Below are 22,322 nucleotides of genomic sequence, written 5' to 3'. Positions count from 1 at the left end.
ATGTAGGCAGAACACTAGGGCGTCGACAAAGAGGCGGGTCTCTGAGATTGAGCGGCTTGCGAGAGCGTTGCTTGACCTAGAGTCCCGTCTTGGTCCGACCGATGGAGACCAACAGCTGTGGCGGGAATACCAGGAGAAGAAGGACGCACTAAGGAATCAGCAGCTTCAGCCGTCCCGAGGTGCATATGTGAGGTCGCGGATCCAAATGCTGCAAGATTTGGACCGCGGCTCACACTTCTTCTACTCGTTGGAGAAGTGGCGGGGTGTTGAAAAGCTACAGTGGAGCTACTGGCTGCTGATGGCTCCTCCATCACGGACCGCGACGAAATTATCAATGAAATCCGCACTTTCTATCGGTCCTTATTCTCACCAGGTCCGTCAAATGCGGGGGCCTGCAGTGAGGTCTGGGAAGATTTGCCAAAGGTCAGCCCAGAAGACGCAGCGCGTCTGGACGCTCCCCTGACTCGGGAGGAGCTGTCTACTGCCCTTCGGCAACTCCGGAGGGGTAAGTCCCCTGGCTCAGATGGTCTGAGTGTGGAGTTTTATCAGGCTTTTTGGGATGTCCTGGGGGTTGATTACAGGCTTGTTCTCGGGGAGAGCCTAGCCACCGGGGAAATGCCCCTCTCAAGGCGGAGAGCTGTTGGTTGTCCTAATGCCCAAGAAGGGAGACCTCCGCCTGCTAAAGAACTGGCGCCCGGTCTCCCTCTTGTGCGCGGACTACAAGATCTTCGCCCGGACAATGGCCAACCGCCTTGGGTCAGTACTGAGACAGGTGATCCATCCTGACCAATCTTACACGGTCCCGGGCAGCTCCATCCAGGACAATGTCCACCTAGTACGGGACCTGATCCACCTGCAGCAGGAGACTGGGTCCCGGGCAGCGTTTCTCTCTCTTGACCAGGAGAAGGCGTTTGACCGGGTAGACCACAGTTTCCTGGTGGGCATTCTGCAGGCCTTTGGGCTCGGACCACACTTTGTGGCCCGAGTTCCGCTCCTATACTCTGCCGCGGAGTGCCTTGTTAAGATCAATGGATCACTGGCAACGCCCATTCCCTTCAGGAGAGGAGTACGTCAGGGATGCCCCATGTCCGGTCAATTGTACGCGATCTGTGTCGAGCTATTCCTGAGCCTCCTACGGCGAAAGCTGACAGGTCTGGTTCTACGTGAACCGGACATTGAGGTCGTCCTCTCGGCCTACGACGATGATATTCTCTTCATGATGACAGATCCCAATGACCTGCGGAGGATGCGCGAGTGCCAAGAGGTTTTCTCGGCGGCATCCTCCGCTAGGATCAACTGGGCGAAATGTTCCGGACTCTTAGTGGGTCAGTGGCAGGTGGACTCCCTGCCGGAGGAGATGAGAGCTTTTGAGTGGAGCACTAGGTGCCTCCTCTATCTGGGAGTCTACCTGAGTCCTTCTGGGGAGACCTGGCTGGAGAACTGGCAGGACCTGGAGACGAAAGTTATGGCCGGCTGGGGCGCTGGTCAGTCTTTCTCAGGTTGCTTTCCTATCGAGGCAGGGTGGTGGTCATAAACCAGCTGGTGGCCTCCATGTTGTGGTATCGGATGGTCACCTTGGCCCCTCCTGCCCCGTTTGTTGCGAGAATGCAGAGGAAGTTAGTGGACTTCTTCTGGGGCCACAGAAAACACTGGGTCTCTGCAGCGGTCTTGAGTCTCCCAGTGGGAGAGGGCGGACAGTCGCTTGTGTGCGTTCGAACGCTACCGGCGGCTCTCCGCCTCAGGACTCTGCAGAGATTCCTGGACGCCGAGCACCCTCCCAGGTGGCACGTGTTGGCGACTTTCTTCCTCCGGAGGAGCTGTTGTCTTCACGAAGACATGCGGCTACCACCGGCGGGCGTCAGCCGTACTGCTTTGCGGAGTCTGCCCGGCTTCTAACAGGACCTACTGAGAGTCTGGAACTTGGTCGCCTCAGGCCGAGAATCCCCTCCTCTGGCGGAGGGCGGGGTCCTGGCCGACCCTTGCCCTACCTCAGTGGATGTCGGTGCGGTTCAGCTGTGTGGACCGACTCAGGCTGAGCTGCTTGTCGGGCCCAGGCACTGCAATCTTCTCCGGGAGCCGTGTCCACACAACTTGAGACGTCTTTCCTCGACACCCACAGTACCATTCAGGGATGCAAGTAGGAGGTATTTGAATGGGCTGCTGCTCCACACCCTCCACTTCCTTGCCCTTGTCCATCGTCCCGACACGCCATGGCGATCGGTCTTTCCACCCGGAGGTGAGGCGGGTCCCCACTGGAAGTCCCTTTACGAGGGGGTTCTTCCCATGCACCTGGGGGATCTCGGCAGGAGGGTGCTGCATAGAGCGGTGCCCTGCAATAAGTTTTTTAGTTTGTACATGGATCTCCCACCCGCATGCCACTTCTGCGGGCTGGAGGAGACCGTGTATCACATGTACATGGAGTGTGCGAGGCTGCAGCCTCTTTTTGCATATTTGCGTGGGCTGCTTCTCGCCTTCTGGTTGCATTTTAGCCCCACCCTATTTATATATGGTCATCCAGTAAGGAAGGGGGCATGGAGGGATGAGGGTGTCCTTGTCAACTTGCTCCTGGGGCTGGAGAAATCCGCCATCCGAGGGTCTTGGAAACGGGTGGCGGGAGGATCTCCCCGGGCAGACTGCCTCGCAATGTTTAGAGGGTATGTTCGTGCCCGGGTGAATATTGAAAAAGAACACGCGCAGTCCACGGCGACCTTAGAGGAGTTTCGAGACCGTTGGGCTCCGCGGGGTGGAAATGCCATCGTGGATAGAAATGGCAACATTTTGGTGTAATGTCTATTGTCTAATTGTAGTGAAGGAATTGTGTTTGCCACTGTTTTGCATATATTTTATAGCACCGATATTTATAATCATGGATTTTGTAAAACATTTTAAAAAAGGGTCAGACACAGAGTGAAGCTCCCTCCACACCGTCCCATCACACACTCCCGGGGTCAGACACAGAGTGAATTTCCCTCCACACGGTCCCATCACACACTTGCAATACGAAACACACAGTGAAGCTCCGTCTGCACCATTCCATCACTCAATTAATCCCACCCTGCAAAATCTCATTTCAGGGAAGCAGGCACCATCAATTTGCGGGAGACTCCCGGAACTCCCGGGAGAGATGGGATGTCTGCAATAGAGTAGCTCCTTAGCGGCTAGTCAGCTAGTTTAAATAGCGTTAGCTATGCTAATGAACGAATGACACCCGTTAAACTCACCTGAACAGTGATTTAACCCCCCCATGGGCAATAGAAAAGTCACTGTTGCAACAGTGCAGAGAGCGACACTGTCATCATTTTTGACCCTTAATAGGCAGGGGTACACTTCAGTGTAGTCTGGGGTGAAGTACGTTTTGTATTTTCTTTTTTTTTGAATACTCTGCCATGGAGCGCTCCCTCTCCCTCTCTCCCTCTCCCTCTTCCCCTCCCCCTCCCCTCTCCCTCTCTCCCTCTCCTTCTCCTCCCTCAAAAAAAATCGATTTCAAATAAACACTGCCGGGTTCAGACACAGAATGAATCTCCCTCCACACGGTCACATCACACACACCCCGGTCAGACAAAGAGTGAATCTCCCTCCACACCATCCCATCACACACTCCCGGGGTCAGACACAGAGTGAATCTCCGTCCACACCGTCCCATCACACACTCCCGGTGTCTAACACAGATCGAATCTCCCTCCACACCGTCCCATCACACACTTTTGGGGTCAGACACAGAGTGAATCTCTCTCCACACTGTCCTATCCCACACCCCCGGGGTCAGACACAGAGTGAATTTCCCTCCACACCGTCCCATCACACACTTGCAATGCCAAACACTCAGTGAAGCTCCGTCTGCACCATTCCATCACTCAATTAATCCCACCCTGCAAAATCTCATTTCAGGGAAGCAGGCACCATCAATTTGCGGGAGACTCCCGGAACTCCCGGGAGAGGTGGGATGTCTGGAATAGAGTAGCTCCTTAGCCGCCAGCCAGCTAGTTTAAATAGCGTTAGCTATGCTAATGAACGAATGACACCTGTTAAACTCACCTCTTATATTTTATTTTTTGGGAATACTCTGCAATGGCTCTCTCTCTCTCTCTCTCTCTCTCTCTCTCTCTCTCTCTCTCTCTCTCTCTCTCTCTCTCTCTCTCTCTCTCTCTCTCTCTCTCTCTCTCTCTCTCTCTCCCTCCCTCCCTCCCTCCCTCCCATAAATCGATTTCCGGGATATTGTATATAATTCGCGGGCGTCAGGGAGCCGCTATCAATATGCGGGAGACTCCCGGAACTTCCGATAGAGGTGGGATGTCCGACGCTTCACTTGAAATGGCCGCTGGAGAGGGAGTGACGGCTTTGGTAGAAGTGCGCACAAGAGAGTGAGGGACGCGCTCATTTAAAACGAGCGAATCCTTGGTTAATGTGGCCGCCAGGGATAGAGTGAGACACTGTCTTACAATGGCCACTGTCACACACAGAATCTATGGCGAAGGAACATGCGGTGCCCATGGATACAATCCCGGGATCGAGTATGTTATTGATTGTAATAACAGTATTTTAATTTGTGTTTTATATAGTCCTGGGCGTTGTATATATGTTTAATTATAATAATTTTGTCATTGAATAAACTAATGTATATATCTCAGATATTCACACATACACATATACATGTGGGTTTTGGGGAGGAGGGGTGAGGGGTTTGGGAGGAAGAGGAGTGATGGGACGAGGAGTGGACTGATGAGACGGTGAACGTGGCGAAGTCACTGACTCAATAGGGGACGGAAAGGGGAGGGGCGGAAGTTCCTGTCACAAACTGGTGCCCGACATGGAGAAGATAAAGACGGGGTGAGGAGGAGTGAAACGACAGGAAGAGCGGGAGTGATGGGGCGTGTAGGGAGAGGAAGTTGTGGGATGGGAAGGGTGAGGATGTAATGGGACGTGAGGGAGTGGTCTGATTGGACAGGGTGCAAAGGAACAGGGTGGAGAGTGTGGGGGAGTGACTTTTTCAATAGTGGAGGATGAATGGGTGGTGACTTTTCCTTCCCAAATAGGACGAGCTGCAAGGAAGTGGGGCGTGAATGGGGGAAAGGGGGAGCAAGAGGTCGGGACGCGGTCAGTGCTGATGGGTCGGAGAGTTGAGTGTCGCAACGGCGGGAGAGGAGAGCGACTCACTTAACGATGGAGGGAAGGGATTGGATGGGGGAGCGAAATTTCCCTTCAGAAAATGTTCACCACCCAGGATGTGGTGGATGGCGAGAGAAAGGGCAAGGGGTCAGAGAGGGGAGGGTGTCAGGGCTGACGGGGTGAGTAGGGGAGTGACTCACTGGGTAACAGAGAGAGAGAGAGAGAGGGCGATGAGAAGAGGCGAAGATTGACATCGCAAAATGGCCGCCATGCAGCATACGATGCAGGGCATCGAGGTGGTGGGGAGAGGAGAGCGAGGGGAAGGAGGGAAGGGGCTTGCAAGTGATGGGATGAGAAGGAGGGTGACAAGGTGGTGAGTGTGCGGGAGTGACAAACTTCGTGGTAGAGGAAGTGGGAGGGAGGGTCAGACCCTGTCACAAAATGGCTATCGGCAGAAGATTAAATGCAGAGTTGGGAGAGCGGGCACCAAGGGGAAGGACAGGAGGGATGAAGAGTTGAATTTGAATAAACAGGGAGGGAAGTGAGCGGAAGGTGAGGAAAAGGGTGTGCCCCATTCTACGAACTGGGAGACCGGTTGTCAATGGTAACCATCACAAAATGGCCGCCAGCCAGGGTGAGATGGGCCATGATAGTGGGGGAGCGAGGGAACAGAGCGCGGAGTATTTCAGGAGTAATGAGAGCTGAGGATGGGAGAGGGTGACTCGTAACATGGGAGCTGGAACTAGGGGCTTCCCACGGGGAGGAAACTGACTGGCACTGTTACCCTCCTTCCCCCCTCCGTCTCCAAAATCCCGCCTTGATTTTTCGTTTGGGCCGAGTCTCAGGTCGTTCGGCCCGAATCCTTCAGGCTGTCCCGTGGAGTCGGGGGACGTGTCGTCACTGGGGCCCGTCAAAGGCAGGAGTGGGCGCCGTTCGGCCGGAGAAGACGGAGGCGAGGTCTGGCGGTGCGGGCTGGTTTGCGTGGATCACCACCATTTTCTGCAGGGTGGGGGAGGGAATGATCAGATCGAGGAGATGAGGCGAGGGGAGAAAGAGAAGGTGAGGAGGGGAGATGAGACCCACTACCCACTCCCTCAGACTCTCTCTCCCGCAGTCCCCTCTCTCCCTCCCTGTCCCCTCTTCTCTCCCCAACTCATCCCCCACCCCTCTGCACACCCTATCCTCCTCCCTCCACCTCTCTCCCCACCCTATCCTCATCTCTCCACCCCTCTCCCCAGCACATCCTCCTCTCTCCAACCCTCTCCACCCTATCCACTTCTCTCTACTCCTCTCCCCACCCTTTTATTCCTTTTCTGCCCCATCTCTTGTACCCATGCCCCATCCCTCGCCGCCCACAGCACCCCCCGTGCACAGGAAAATCCCACTCTTCACCGGAGGCTGTGCGGCGCAGCACTCGAGGTCCCTGCAGTTGGCGATGGCCGTGAGGACGGAGATCCCCAGCGAGACCAGGCAGTTGACCAGCAAGATCACCGTGATCCCGCTGACAAACCTCTGCGAGATTCGGTGTTTGGCGGAGGGACAGAGAGGAGAGAGAGAGAGGGAGGGAGGGAGGGGCATGGGTAGAGTTGGCCGGGGAAGAGAGAGGGGTGAGGGAGAGTGGGTATTGGGGTAGGCGGTGGGGAGATCCAGACGGGGAGGAAGAGAAGGGGGGCAATGGGTGAGGAAGAGGGGGTGGGTGGGAGAGAGATGGGGGTAGGGAAAGGGGAGAAAGAAGAGAGGTGGCAGAGGACAGTTGATAGAGGGAGAGACATGAGAGTCAGATGGGGGAGAGAGAGGTGAGAGGCAGGAGATGAGAGAGGTCGGACAGGGAGGGGAGAGAAAGGTGGAAAACAGAGGGGGGCAGAGACAGAGAGGGTGAGACATGGACAGGGTGAGAGGCGGAGAGGGGTGAAAGAGGGAGAGGGGTGAGAGACGGAGAACTTTAGCCTTCGATTAATGGAACACGCTAAGTTTTAGTTTATAACCATATAACAATTACAGCATGGAAACAGACCATCTCGGCCATTCAATACCTATCCAATTTTACTTTAGGTTACAATCCCGAACCTGCCTCTACCACTTCTACTGGAAATTCGTTCCACACAGCTACCACTCGCTGAGTAAAGAAGTTCCCCCTCGTGTTGCACCTAATTTTTTGCCCCTTAACTCTCAACTCAGGTCCTCTTCTTTGAATCTCCCCTACTCTCAATGGAAAAAAACCTATCCACTCTAACTCTATCTATCCTCTATCACTAACTCTATCAGTGACGACACGTCCCCCTACTCCACGGGACAGTCTGAGGGATTCGGGCCGAGCGACCTGAGGCTCGGCCCGAAAGAAAAATCAAGGCGGGATTTCGGAGACGGAGGGGGAAGGAGGATAACGGTTCTAGTCACATTCCTCCCGGTGGGAAACCCCCCGTTCCAGCTCCCTTGTTACGAATCGACCTCTCCCACCCTCGGATCCCGTCACTCCTGAAACACTCCGCTCGCTCTCCCCTCTATCACCATCCATCTCACCCTGGCCGGCGGCCATTTTGTGATGGTTACCATTGACAACCGCTCTCCCACCATCGTAGAATGGGGCACATCCTTTTCCTCAACTTCCACTCACTTCCCTCCCTGTTTATTCAATCTCAACACCTCATCCCTCCTCTCCTTCCCCTCGGTGCCCGCTCTCACATATCTCCATTTAACCTTCTGCCGACTGCCATTTTGTGACAGTGTGAGACCCTTCCTCCCACTTCCCCCACCGCGAAGTGTGTTACTCCCTCACACTCACCATCTTGTCAAACCCTTTCCCATTCCATCACTCGCAAACCCCTTCTCTCCTCCCCCTCCCTTTCCTCTCCCTGCCACCTCGATGCTCTGCATCTTATGCCGGTTGGCTGCCATTTTGCGATGTCAATCTTCACCTCTCCTCTTCGCCCTCTTTCTCTCTCTGTTACCCAGTGAGTCACTCCCCTAGTCACCCCGTCACTCCTGACACCCTTTCCCCTCTCTGGCCCCTTGCCCTTTCTCCCGCCATCCACCACATCCTGGGTGGTGAACATTTTCTGAAGGGAAATTTCTCTCCCCTACCCGATCCTGTGCCTCCGTCGTTGAGTGAGTCGCTCCCCTCTCCCTCCGTTGAGACATTCAACTCTCCGTCCCATCAGCCCTGACCTCGTCCCGACCCCTCACTACTCCTTTCCCCGTCCACCCCCCGCACCTTTCTTGAAGCTCGTCTTATTTGCGAAGGAAATGTCACCACCCATTCATCCTCCACTATTGAAAAAGTCACTCCGCCACATTCCCCATCCTGTTCCTCCCCACCCTGTCCAATCAGAGCACTTCCTCCCGTCCTACTACATCCTCTCCCTTCCCATCCCATTACTTCCCCTCCATCCCCGTCCCATCATATACACTCCCTCCACGTCCCATCACTCCCCCTCCCTCCCCGTCCCATCGGTTCCCCTCCCTTTCCATCCCATTTCTTCCCCTCCCTCCCCGTCCCATCACTTCCCCTCCCGCCCCGTCCCATCACTCCCGTTCCCCATTCGCTCCCCGTCCCATCACTCCCTCTCCCTTCCTGTCGTTTCACTCCTCCTCACCCCGTCTTTATGTTCTCCATGTCGGCCACCAGTTTGTGACAGGAACTTCCGCCCCTCCCCTTTCCGTCCCCTATTGAGTCAGTGACTTCGCCACGCTCACCGTCTCATCAGTCCACTCCTCGTCCCATCACTCCTCTTCCGCCCAAACACCTCACCCCTCCTCCCCAAAACCCACATGTACATGTGTATGTGTGAATATCTGAGATGTATACATTAGTTTATTCAATGACAACATTATTAGAATTAGAACATATATACAATATGGAAGACGATATAAAACACAAATTAAAATACTGTTATTGCAATCAGTAACACACTCGATCCTGGGATTGCATCCATGGGCACCGGATGTACCTTCGCCATAGATTCTGTGTGTGACAGTGGCCATTGTAAGTCAGTGTCTCACTCCATCCCTGGCGGCCCCATTAACCAAGGATTCGCCCATTTTAAATCAGCGCGTCCCTCCCTCTCTTGTGCTCACTTCTACCAAAGCCGTCACTCCCTCCCCAGCGGCCATTTCAAGTGAAGCGTCGGACATCCCACATCTCCCGGAAGTCCCGGGAGTCTCCCGCATATTGACAGCGGCTCCCTGACGCCCGCGAATTATATACAATATCCCGGAAATCGGTTTTTTTGAGGGAGAGGGAGAGGGGGAGGGGGAGGGGAAGAGGGAGAGGGGGAGGGATAGGGAGAGGGAGAGAGGGAGAGAGAGCGCTCCATGGCAGAGTATTAAAAAAAAAGAAAATACAAAACGTACTTCACCCCAGACTACACTGAAGTGTACCCCTGCCTATTAAGGGTCAAAAATGATGACAGTGTCGCTCTCTGCACTGTTTGCAACAGTGACTTTTCTATTGCCCATGGGGGGTTAAAACACTGTTGAGGTGAGCTTAACGGGTGTCATTCGTTCATTATCATAGCTAACGCTATTTAAACTAGCTGACTAACCGCTAAGGAGCTCCTCTATTGCAGACATCCCATCTCTCCCGGGAGTTCCGGGAGTCTCCCGCAAAGTGATGGTGCCTGCTTCCCTGAAATGAGATTTTGCAGGGTGGAATTAATTGAGCGATGGAATGGTGCAGACGGAACTTCACTGTGTGTTTGGTATTGCAAGTGTGTGATGGGACCGTGTGGAGGGAAATTCACTGTGTGTCAGTTCACGGGTCTGAGTAAATTTACAAATGTAAATTAAACAATGTGTGAGCTGCTGACGTGCGGGAATAAATAAGCTGCTCCCGACTCACTCACAGTCACACACAATTAACTGACCGGCGACAACAAGTGACCGGTTGAATAATCAGTCCTGTTTCTCACCGTCACTCTGCATCGGGGAACCGATAATTATAAAATCACACTTCAGGGCCGTTTCCGGGATCGCTGCAGATCCAGGGTCACTGCCGAGGGATTTGTCCATTTAACATCATTATATCGGCCAGGCTGCCGAATGCACCGTCCTCAGCAAAGGGAGCAAAAGGATTCTCTCCCGGGATAATCCCACTCCGGGACACCGGTGTGCCAGACTGAGCCCCGGACCCCGGGCTCTTCCGGTCTGGGTAATTTTCCGGGGTGTCACGTGGGAGTCTCGAACACGCACATCAGGCGGAAGCTGCCCCGCCGGACAACAGGCGGAAATACGTCACTGCGGGACCGCGCCAAGCGACACCCAGCGCGAGACCTAAGCTGGTTCCGTTAAAACCGTGGGGAATCATCCCCAGCGCGCGACCATTAAAGGTAAGGGCAGGAGATAAAGGGGAGGGCGGGGAATCGGCCAAGATGTCCCCATCCCGCGGGCGAGGATGTTCACACATTCAAATGTTCACAGATCCACTCTCAGTCCGGGTCTTGGTTCCTGCAGAGATCTCAGTTCCTTCGTCCCGGTCTCACTGAAATTATTACCCCCCAGCCTGAAACAGATGGGAGAATAAAGATAAAATAAACAGATCACACAACAGTGTCAGTAACAGGGGACCGGGGCTAATGTTTCAACAACACTCACAGACAAATATCACCAGAAAACCCGCGGATCCGCTGATATTTTATCACATTGAACATTAACACAAACACTCACCAGATCAGCTCCAGACTCGGGAGGGCCAGTATGAGGCGGCGGAGAGCGGGGACAGATCGGTCTGTCAGCAAGTTTGATCCCAGGTCCAGCCCCGTCAGTGATGTGTTTGTACTGAGAGCGGAGACGAGATCGTTGGCACCAGAATCTGTGAGACGGACACCCCTCAGCCTAGAGATGAGAGAGATTGAGGGAGAAGGACACAAAGAGACAGGAGACGGTACAAATCCCCAGTGTTTATCAGTAACACAATTACTGATCACATTAATGTTCAGTGTCAGACACCCAGTGACTGTAAACACAATCTCCCACAGTTTGGTACTTACTCCAGTTTCTGTATTTTACACTCCGGCTTCCTCAGAGCCGCAGACACCAGTTTCACTCCTGAATCTCCCAGTTTATTATTACTCAGGTCCAGCTCTGTCAGTGATGGTTTTGTACTGAGAGCGGAGGCGAGATCCTCGGCACCAGAATCTGTGAGACCGACATTCCACAGCCTGGAGATGAGAGAGAGAGAGAGGGTGAAGCACACAGAGAAAAAGCTGATGGTACAAATCCCCAGTGTTTATCAGTGACACAATTACTGATCAAATTAATGTTCAGTGTCAGACACCCAGTGACTGTAAACACAATCTCCCACACTCTGGTACTTACCCCAGATTCTGTACTTTACACTCTGGGTTCCTCAGAGCCGCAGACACCAGTTTCACTCCTGAATCTCCCAGGTCATTTTGCCCAAGTCTAAACACAAACAGACAGATTGATGAACAAAGTGATTCAAACCATGGGTCTGAGGGAATTTCTCTCACTCGGATATTTCAGGAAACGTTAAACTCTTCAGTAAATCACTGATCGGAGTTCCCATCACTGTCAATGTCCCTCATTGCCCAGCGCCAGGGTTTTCACCGAATGTCAGTAATTTCGTCTGTCGGTGTGACCCTGTAAACTCCACATATTCTGTCTCATTCCCCGATGGAGAGAAAAGTGTTCCTGATCGAAATGCAGAAATGTCAATGGGACACAGTGAAATAGACCCAACCGAGCTAAAGGGATGGGGAAGAAAGATCCCACAGGAGGAAGGGGGATGGGGAAGAGAGATCCCACAGGAGGAAGGGGGAAGGGGGAGAGAGATCCGATAGGAAGTGGAGGGACGGGGAAGAAAGATCATACAGGAGGATGGGGGATGAGTAGGAAAAATAACTTAGGAGGAATGGAGATGGGAAAGAGAGATCCAACAGGCGGAAGGGGTATGGGGAAGAGAGAGCCCACAGGGGGATGTCGGATGGACGAGCGATCCAGAAGCAGGAAGGGGGATTTGTAAGGGAGATCCCACAAAAAGAGTGGGGGATTCGAACAGAGGCCCCACAGGAGAATGGGGGATGGGGAAAAGAGATCCCACAGGAAGTGGGGGGGGGGTGGGTAAGAGAGATCCCACAGGATGAAAGGAGGATGGGGAAGAGAGATCTCACAGGAGGAAGGGGGATGTGGATGAGAGATCTCACAGGAGGAAGGGTGATGGGGATGAGAGATCCCAGTGGAAGTGGGGGATGGGAACAGAGACCCCACAGGAGGAAATGTGGATGTGGAAGAGAGATGGCACAGGAAGAATGGGGATGGGAAGAGAGATCCCACAGCAGGAAGGTAACGGGGAAGAGAAATCCCACAGAAGGAAGGGGAATGGGGAATAAAGATCCCATAGGATGATGGGGCATGGGGACGAGACGAGACAGGAGGAAGTGGGTGAGGAAGCGAGATCATACAGGAGGTTGGGAGATGAGTAGGAGACATCCCATAGGAGGAAGAGGGATGGAGAAAATAGATGCCACGGGAGGAAGTGAGATGGGGAAGAGAGATCCCACCTGATGTAGGGGATTGGGAAGAGAGATCCCTCGGGTGGAAGAGGTTTGGGGAAGAGAGATCCCACAAGAGGATGGATAATGGGGAAGAGATATGCTACAGGAGGAAGGGGGATGGGGAAGGGAGATCCCACAGGTGGATTGCGACCCGTGCCACGTGCTAGTGAGGTTAGAAATAGGAAGATAATGCAGCTAAATACGTGGCTGAGGGGATGATGCATGAGGGAGGGGTTCATGTTTCTGGACAATTGGGCTTTCTTCTAGGGGAGGTGTGACCAGTTCGAATTGGACAGTTTGCACCTGAACTGGAGGGGGACTAATATCCTTGCCGGTAGGTTAGCAAGTTCTGCTCCGGGGGTTTTAAACTAGATTGCAGGGGGAGGGGAACCAGAGTGTTAGAGCAGATAGTGAGGTGGAGGTGGATAAGGGTCATGCAAGGACTGCTTGTATAGACATATATCAAAGGTTTGTACGTGATTGAAATGTTCTCAGGTGCATCTCTTTCAATGCAAGGAGCATTGTACGTAAGGCAGATGAGTTTAGGGTGTGGATTGGCACATGATGATATCGACATTATTACTATTAGTAAGAGTTGGTTTGCAGGAGGGGCAGGACTGGCAGCTTCATGTTCAGGGGTTCTGTTGTTTCAGATGTGATAGGGTGTAGGGATGAAAGGGAGAGGAGTGGCATTACTAGTCAGGGAGAATAGACCCTGACTAGACGTAGACGGGAATGATCGGAGGGCTCATATACAGAGGCAATATCGGTGGAGCTGAGGAACGGGAAAGGTGTGACCACACTAATAGGGTTGTATTATAGACCGCCCAATAGGCAGAGAGAAGTGGAGGAGCAAATCTGTAGAGAGGTAGCAGACCCATGTATGAAACAGAAAGTTGTAATAGTAGGGGATTTTAATTTTCCACATATTGACGGGGACGCCCACTCTGAGAAAGGGTTAGATGGCGTGGAGTTTGTCAAATGTGTTCAGGAAAGTTTTCTAAATCAATATATTGAGATACCAACGAGAGAGGATGCAGTACCTGATCTCCTATTAGGGAATCAGACAGGTCAGGTGACAGAAGTATGTGTAGGTGAATATTTTGTGTCCAGTGACCCAAAATATTTTCAAGATAATTATGGATAATGTTAGGACTGGTCCACCAGTTAAGGTTCTGAATTGGAGACGGGTCAATTTTGTGGAAATGAGAGAGGATCTGGGAAAAGTGGATTGGGATAAGTTGTTTTCTGGCAAGGATGTGTTCAGTAAGTGGAACGCCTTCAAGGGTGAAATTTTGAGAGTGCAGAGTTTGCATTTTCCTGCCAGGATTAAAGGCAAAATTAACAGGAATAGTGAACCTTGGTTTTCAAGGGATATTGGCGATCTAGTTAAGTAGGTGTTTAGCAAGTATAGACAACAAGGGACAAATGTGGTACTTGAAGAGTATAGAAAATGTAAGGGAATACTAAAGAAGGAAATCAAGAAGGCAACAAGAAGACATGAGGTTGCTTTGGCAGATAATGTGAAGGTAAACCCGAAGGGTTTCTACAAGTATATTGAGAGCAATAGGATAGTAAAGGACAAAATTGGTCCCCTGGAAGATCAGAGTGGTCGTCTATGTGTGGAGCCTCACGAGATGGGGAAGATCTTAAACAGGTTTTTTTCCATCAGTGTTTACTCAGGAAACTGCCATAGCGGATATGGAATTAAACAAGCAGAAGTGTCATGGAACATGTAGAGATTAAAGAGGAGGAGCTGCTTGCTGCCTTACATTGAATAAAGGTAGATAAATCCCCCGCACCTGACATGATATTTCCTCGAACCTTGAGAGAGACTAATGTAGAAATTGCAGGGGCCCTGGCAGAAAAAATTAAAATGTTCTTCGCCACGGGTGCGGTGCCGGAGGATTGGAGGGTAGCTCATGTTGTTCCGTTGTTTGAAAAAGGCTCGAAAAGTACACCAGGTAATTACAGGCCAGTAAGTCTGACATCAGTAGTAGGTAAGTTATCGGAAGGTGTTCTGAGAGATCGGATATACAAGGATTTGGACAGCCAGGGGCGGATTGAAGGTAGTTAGAATGTCTTTGTGCATGGTAGATCTTATTTAATTAATCCTGTAGTGTTTTTCGAGGAGGTTACCAAGAATGCACATGAAGGAAAGGGTGTGGACATTGTCTACATGGACATTTTTAAGGCCTTTGACAAGGTCCCACATAAGAGGTTAGTTCTAAAGGTCCAGACACTAGGTATCCATGGAGAGGTTGTAAACTGGATTTGAAATTGGCTGTGTGGTTGAAGACAGAGAGTGGTAGTGGATTATTGCTTCTCAGACTGGAGGCCTGTGACTAGTGGTGTGTCTCAGGGATCTGTGCTGGGACCATTGTTGTTTGTTGTCTATATCAGTGATCCAGATGATAATTTGATAAATTGGATCAGCAGGTTTGTGGATGACACTAAGATGGAGGCGTTGTTGACAGTGAGGAAGGCTTTCAAAGCTTGCAGAGGGATCTGAACCATTTGGAAGAATGGGCCAGAAAATGGCAGATGGAATTTAATGCAGACAAGTGTGAGGTGTTCCATTTTGGAAGGACAAATCAAGGTACGACATAAACGATAAACGGTAGGGCACTAAGGAGTGCGGAGGAACAAAGGGATCTGGGGGTTCAGATACATAGGTCCCTTAATGTGGCGTCACAGGTAGACAGGGCTGTAAAGAAGGCTTTTGGCATCCTGGCATTCATAAATCAAAGTTGAGTTTAGGAGTTGGAATCTTATGGTGAGATTGTATAGGACATTGGTGAATCCAGATTTGGAGTATTGTGTGCAGTTCTGATCACCTAACTATAGGAAGGATATCAGTAAGTTTGAAAAAGTGCAGAGAAGATTTACTAGGCTGTTGCTAGGTCTTCAGGAGTTGAGTTACAAGGAAAGATTGAACAGGTTAGGACTTTATTCCATGGAGCGCAGAAGAATGAGGGGAGATTTGATAGAAGTTCACAAAACTCTGAGGGGTATAGACAGGCGAATAGGGTCTTTCCACATAGATTAGGAGAGATAAATTACAAGAGGACTTGGCTTCAGGGTGAAAGGGGAAAGGTTTAGGGGGAAATTCTTCACAGAGAGTGGTGAGAGTGTGGAACGAGCTGCAATCTGATGTGGAAAATGTGGACTCACTGTTAAGCTTTAAGAATAAATTGGACAGATGCATGGATGGGAGAGGTCTGGAGGGTTATGGACTGGGTGCAGGTCAATGGGATGAGAGGAATAAAGTTTCGGCACAGAGCAGAGAATGGCTTGTTTTCTCCGTAGTCTTCAATGATTTTATGATACTATGAAGGGGGATGGGGAGTTTCCACAGGAAGAAGGGGGATGGGGAAGAGAGATCCCATAGGAGGAAAGGAGTTGAGGCAGAGAAATCCCACAGGAGAAAGGGGATGGTGAAGAGAGATCCCACAGGATGAAGGGGGATGGGGAAGAGAGATCCCACGGGATGAAGGGGGATGGAGAAGAGAGATCTCACAGGATGAAAGAGAGATGGGGAAGAGAGATCTCACAGGAGGAAGAGAGATGGGGAGGAGAGATCTCACAAGAGGAAGCAGGATGGGGAACAGAGATCTCACAGGATGAAAGGGAGATGGGGAAGAGAGATATCACAGGAGGAAGAGGGATGGGGAGGAGAGATCTCACAAGAGGAAGGGGGATGGGGAAGAGAGATCTCACAGAAAGGGGGGGGGGGTGTGTGGAAAAGACATCCCAGAGGCGGATGAGGATAGAGTAATAGAGAGCCCACAGGAGGAATGGGGATGGGGACGAGATCCCTAAGAATGGAAGGGGGTTTGGAATGAGAAGTCCCACAGGAGGATTCCAAGGGTAAACGATAATCCTACAAGACGATAGGATGCAGATAATATTTTTTACATGTGTGTTGGGTCTGAACAGCGGCCCAGAGGAGATGCGCCCTCTCTCTCTCTGCGTATCTGGCAGTGAACAAAGTTACAAACAGGGAATGGCAGTGGTGGACAATCTGACAGTGGTATTTCATTCCTTCGCATTGGGACAGTCTGCTGACACTCTCTTGTCCCTCACCGGGAAGGGGGTGTGAATCTCTGACCCACCTGCTGTAGTCAGTGTCGGTCTGGGTGTCAGTAACAGTGAGAAGGAACATTGTCAATGGACGTGTCACAGGCAGTGAGAAACACGACCATTCCTGTGATTTACTACCATTAAACCAATGGCCGTTGTTCACTGATCTGATGAAGTCTCCAACATCCCTTCACAAGGAACCACAGAACACTCCCTTCCTTGGGGAATTACTGACCGATTCCCTGGTCATTTGTCACAATTTTTCACAATCTGATTTGTTACAAATTTGCTGAAATTCCTTTACCTTGAAACAACCCAATGGAACAGTGTAATAGTTCAGAGTGAGAGATAAATCAAGTTACCTCAACTCCTGGCATTTGTGCAGCCCGGGTCCCAGCCGCTGGATTCCTTCACACCGAATGTGGCAGCTCTCCAGGTTGAGGTGTTTTATTGTATCACAGAGTCCGATGACATGAGACAGGACCACGCAGTCAATCGGGGTCAGTGTCATTCCACTGAATGGAAGTGTTTCCACAGATCCCAGTGCGGCCTGAGCCAGTCCACGATTCTGAGACTCAAACAGGTAGTGCAATGTGTTCAGGAGGCTCCTTTTACCAGCTTTACTCCTCGTGTTTCCACTCTGGCGTGTAACCTCCTCCTTCACCCAGTCAATCACCCGGCAGGTTGTTTGATGAAGAAATGGACCCAGAAAATCCTCCAGGCCCCGAGCTGTCATTGGGGAGGAGAGACCAGCAACAAAACGGAGAAATACCTCAAATCGCCCATCCGTCGTGCTGTGGGCTTTAGTGAGAAATTTCAGGATATCCCCGGGATGTGGATTCAGGAATTGTGCGACTGCAGCTACAAACTCTTGGATGGTGAGGTGTGGGAATGTGTACACCACGCTACGGGCAGAATCCTCTCTCTCCAAAAGCTCCATCAGGAACCCGGACAGGAACTGGGAAGGTTGCAGATTGTAGTTGATCAAATCTACATCTGTAAACACAATCTTCTTCCCGGACACTCCTCTGAAGGCCATCTGACCAACCCTGAGTAACACATCACGGGGGCTCTCAATCTGACGGCCGTGGTTTTTCAGGATGTTGTAAATATAGTAGGAGTACAGTTGGGTGATGGTCTTGGGAACTCGCTGAGGGTCCCTGACTCTTTGTGTGAAGAAGGGGCCCAGTGCCAGAGCGAGGATCCAGCAGTAGGAGGGGTTGTAGCTCATGGTGTACAGGATCTCGTTCTCCTTCACGTGTTTGAAAACAGCTTCTGCCACCGTCTGATCTTCAAAGTACCTGATGAAATATTCTTTCCGTTCCTCACCAACAAATCCAAGGATTTCAACCCAGACACTGATCTCGGCCTTTTCCAATAAACGTAACGCAGTGGGGCGGGTGGTCACCAGCACTGAACACCCGGGGAGCAGCTTGTGCTGGATTAAACTGTACACAATGACAGACACCTTGCACTTGAATTCAGGATCTGTGCATGTGTACCGAGTTTCAGTGTCTCTCCGACTGTCAGAAAAATCAATTGTGTCATTGAATTCGTCCAAACCATCGAATATAAACAGCAATCCCTCTGGGTTCTTCCACACCTCTCTCAGTAAATTCCCAAAGTGAGGATACTGATCCAGAATCAGTTCCCTCAGGTTTATTCTGCAGTTAATGGTGTTTAAATCGCGGAATTTGAAACTGAAGACAAACTGGAATTGTTGGTCTATTTTCCCCATGGCCCAGTCATAAACAATCTTCTGTACCATTGTTGTTTTCCCGATTCCCGGGACTCCGGCCACTGCTGCCGAATTTCCAGATTTGGATTTACTTCGGGAAAAGCTGCTCTGGAACAACTGATCACTCCGGATTTTTTCCAGCTCTCCGCGGAGATGTTTCTCTCTCCACTCCTCGTGGTCTCTGCCTCTTGCCAGCAGCTCATGTTCCACCAGTGTCCGATCTCGAACAGTAGAAATGACAGTGAGCTCAGCGTATCGATCAACCAGCTGGAAAACCTTCACCTTCTCCCTCATCAGGATCGTGTTCACTCTCAGTGTTTCAGTTTGTACCCGCAGAGTCTCCTTGTGTTTCTGTTGAACATCTTCCATAGGAACAGACAGTGGACAAACTGTTAGATGCCTCAACTCAGAACTCAGTATTTAAGCACACAACAGTTAGCTCAGAGCTGTTACTTTAATGGATTCATCAAGTAAATTTGATTAACAGACCCCTGACTGGTCTGAATAAACACCAGACCATCACATTTCCACAATAATTGTGCTGTGAAGGTGAGTATTTCCCTGGTAGTTTACTGACCCCCGACTGTCCCGTACCGGACAAACTCCCAGTACTGTCACAGCTGTCATTTGTTCATGTGGAGGAATTTTAATCCGCAGTGTTGATGTGGCGGATAGAGATAGAGAAGAGGGTAGTGGGAATTCTGGCAAAGAACAGGTCGGGGAATCACAGCTTCCCCTCCCCTCCCACCGTCACTGATTCAAAATACAAAGAAGCAGTTTGCTGATGAGCACGTGCACTGTGGGTGGGTTTGAATCCTATCATGTGTGTGTGGGGTTTTACTTTGGGCCAGGAACTTGCCAGGGCTATGTGGGGTCTTACAGTGTGTCAGTACCCAGCTGGGGGTGTGTGGGGTCTCACAGTGTGTCGGGACCCTGTCAGGGATGTGTAGGTTCTCACCATCTGTCAGGACTGTGTCAGGTGTGTGTGGGGTCTCACAGTGTGACAGGAACCTGCTACGGGTGTGTAGGTCTGACAATCTGTCAGGACCCTGCGAGTGGTGTGTACAGACTTACAATGTGTCAAGACCTTGTCAGGGATTTGTGGGGTCTCACAGTCTGTCAGGACCCTGCGAGGGGCGTGTATAGTCTTACATTGTGTTAAGACCCTGTGAGCTGTGTGTGCGGTCTCACAGTGTGTCAGTACGCTGTCAGCAGGGTGTGGTGTATCACAGTGTGTCGAGACCCTGCTATTGTGATTTGAGTCTCAACAGTAGAGGCCTGGACACACACACATTTTTAATAATAAGGAATTTATTTACAAGGGGAAGTCGGGTCAACACAAGCAACTACAATATTCTAACAAAAAACGCTTAGGGTTAACACGTGTGGGGAAGGTCGGGTCGGCTGTACAATACACAGGAAGCGGTGTGGGGACAGGGTACAGTTACACATACAAAGAACAAAGGAAAAGCACTACGACGGCTATCCCCCTTGATCTTTGATAGCCGCGGCTCCCTTACCAGGACAAACAATAGACCTTCCCAAACATAAATCAATGCACTTACCTTCAATGAGGTGGTCTGTAAGAGAGACCGAGCCAGGGACAAGTCTCACCTTTTATAGCATGGGGCTGGGCGATATAATCCAATTAAGGTGACCAATAATTTAGGTGTGCATTGATTAGTTGGGAGGGACAAAATGTTGATTGGCATGTGGCGTGTCCCCAACCAGCCAGGTGGCAGTACGTCTGTCACGTGGCCACTTGCCTGGGGTGTGTAGGGTCTCACAGTGTGTTAGGACGCTGTCAGGGATGTGTGGGGTCTCACAGTGTGTCAGGACCCTGTCAGGGATGAGTGGGGGCTCACAGTTTGTCATCAACCAACGAGGTGTGTGTGGAGTCGCACAGTGTGTCAGGACCCTGTCAGGGGTGTGTGGGGTTTCACAGTGTGTCAGGACCCTGTCAGTGGTGTGTGGTGTCTCACAGTGTGTCAGGGCACTGTCAGGGGTGTGTGGTGTCTCACAGTGTGTCAGGACCCTGTCAGGGGTGTGTGGGGTCTCACAGTGTGTCCAGAACCTATCAGGAGTGTGTTGGGTATCATAATGTGTCAGGATCCTGTCAGGAGTGTGTGGGGTCTCACAGTGCGTCAGGACCCTGCCAGTGATGTGTGGGGTCTCAGTAGTCTGTCGGGATCTTGTCAGGTGTGTGTGGCGTCTCACAGTGTTTCTAGACCCTGTCGGGGTGTTTGGGGACTCACAGTGTGTCGGACCCTATCAGGAGTTTGTGGGGTCTCACAGTGTGTCAGGAACCTAATAAGAGTGTGTGGGACCTCATTGTGTGTCAGGACCCTGTCAGGAGTTTGTGGGGTCTCACAGTGCATCACAACCCTGCCAGGGGTGTGTGGGGTCACACAGTGTGTCAGGACCCTGTCAGGAGTTTGTGGGGTCTCACAGTGCATCACAACCCTGCCAGTGGTGTGTGGGGTCTCACAGTGTGTCAAGAAGCTGTCACTGTGCGTCAGGACGTTGTCAGCAGGGCGTGGTGGATTACAGTATGGTGGGATCCTGGCAGTGTTTTGTGGGGTCTCACAGTGTATCAGGACACTGTCAGGGGTTGGGGGGGGTGTCTCACGGTGGGTCAGAACCTTGTCAGTGGTGTGTACGGTCTTACAATATGTCAGCGCACTGTCAGGGGTGTGTCGGGTCTCACAGTATGTCATAATCCTATCTGGTGTGTGGGGTCTCACAGCGTGTCTGGACGCTGTCAGGGGTATGTATGGTCTCAAAGTTTATCTGGACCCTCTCAGGGGTTTCCGGTGTCTCACTGTGTGTCTGGACCCTGCCACAGTTGTGTGGGGTCTCACAGTGTGTCAGGACCCTTTCAGGAGTGTGGGGGGTCTCACAGTGTGTCAGGACCCTTTCAGGAGTGTGTGGGGTCTCACGGTGGGTCAGGATCCTGTCCGGTGTGTGTCGGGTCTCACAGTGTGTCCGGACCTTGTCGGTGGTGTGTGGGGTCTCACAGTGTCTCAGGAACCTAACAGGAATGAGTGGGACCTCACTGTGTCTCCGGACACTGTCAGGGGTGTGAGGGGTCTCACTGTGTGTCAGGACTCTGCCAGTGTTGTGTGGGAAATCAGAGTCTGTCGGGATCCTGTCAGGAGTGTGTGGCATCTCACAGTGTGTCAGGACCCTGTCGAGGTGTTTGGGGACTCACAGTGTGTCAGGACCCTATTAGGAGTGTGTGGGCCCTCATTGTGTTTCCAGACCCAGTCAGGGGTGTGTGGAGTCTCACAGTGTGTCTAGACGCTGTCAGGGGTATGTATGGTCTCACAGATTACAGGACCCTCTCAGGGGTTTCTGTGGTCTCACTGTGTTTCAGGACCCTGCCAAGGTTGTGTGGGGTCTCAGAGTGTGTCGGAAACCTGTCAGGGGTGTGTGGTGTTTCGCAGCACGTCAGGAACCTTCCAGGAATTTGTGGAGTTTTAGAATGTGTCAGGACCCTGTCGGGAGTGTTTGGGGACTCGCAATTTGTCAGCAGCCAAGGAGTGGTGTGTGGGGTCTCACGGTGTGTCACGACCCTTTCACGGGTGTGTGGGGTCTCACAGCGTGTCAGGACCTTCTCAGGTGTGTGTAGGGTACCACAATGTGTCAGCACCCTGTCAGGGGTGTGTGGAGTCTCATAGTGTGTCAGGACACTGTCCGGTGTGTGGTGTCTCACAGTGTGTTGGGACACTGTCTTGGTTTTGTGGGTTCTCTCATTCTGTCAGGAATCTCCTAGGGGTGTCTGGGGTCTCACAGTGTGCGAGGACCCTGTCAGGCATGTGTAGGGTATCACAATGTGTCAGCACACTGCCAGGGGTTGGTGGGGTCTCACAGTTTGTCAGGAA

The 22,322-nt window shown here is 51.6% G+C and overlaps 1 protein-coding gene across 1 annotated transcript in view; it reads right to left on the bottom strand.

The window, feature by feature from the left end:
- Nucleotides 1–8,912: 8,912 nt before the first annotated feature.
- LOC140722976 (NACHT, LRR and PYD domains-containing protein 3-like) overlaps nt 8,913–22,322 on the bottom strand; it is a 51,482-nt gene continuing 38,072 nt past the window's right edge. The window contains exons 4-8 of the mRNA XM_073037599.1: nt 17,063–18,800; nt 11,419–11,505; nt 11,091–11,261; nt 10,768–10,935; nt 8,913–10,603 (exon numbers count right to left, since the gene is read on the bottom strand). Coding sequence (XP_072893700.1) covers nt 10,516–10,603; nt 10,768–10,935; nt 11,091–11,261; nt 11,419–11,505; nt 17,063–18,800 — 2,252 coding nt within the window. The 3' untranslated portion in view covers nt 8,913–10,515. The remainder of the gene's footprint in view (nt 10,604–10,767; nt 10,936–11,090; nt 11,262–11,418; nt 11,506–17,062; nt 18,801–22,322) is intronic.

This window comes from Hemitrygon akajei, unplaced genomic scaffold (genome assembly GCF_048418815.1).
Source record: "Hemitrygon akajei unplaced genomic scaffold, sHemAka1.3 Scf000096, whole genome shotgun sequence".
NCBI classification, from domain to species: Eukaryota; Metazoa; Chordata; class Chondrichthyes; order Myliobatiformes; family Dasyatidae; genus Hemitrygon; species Hemitrygon akajei.
This window is presented reverse-complemented; position numbering and strand designations above follow the sequence as displayed.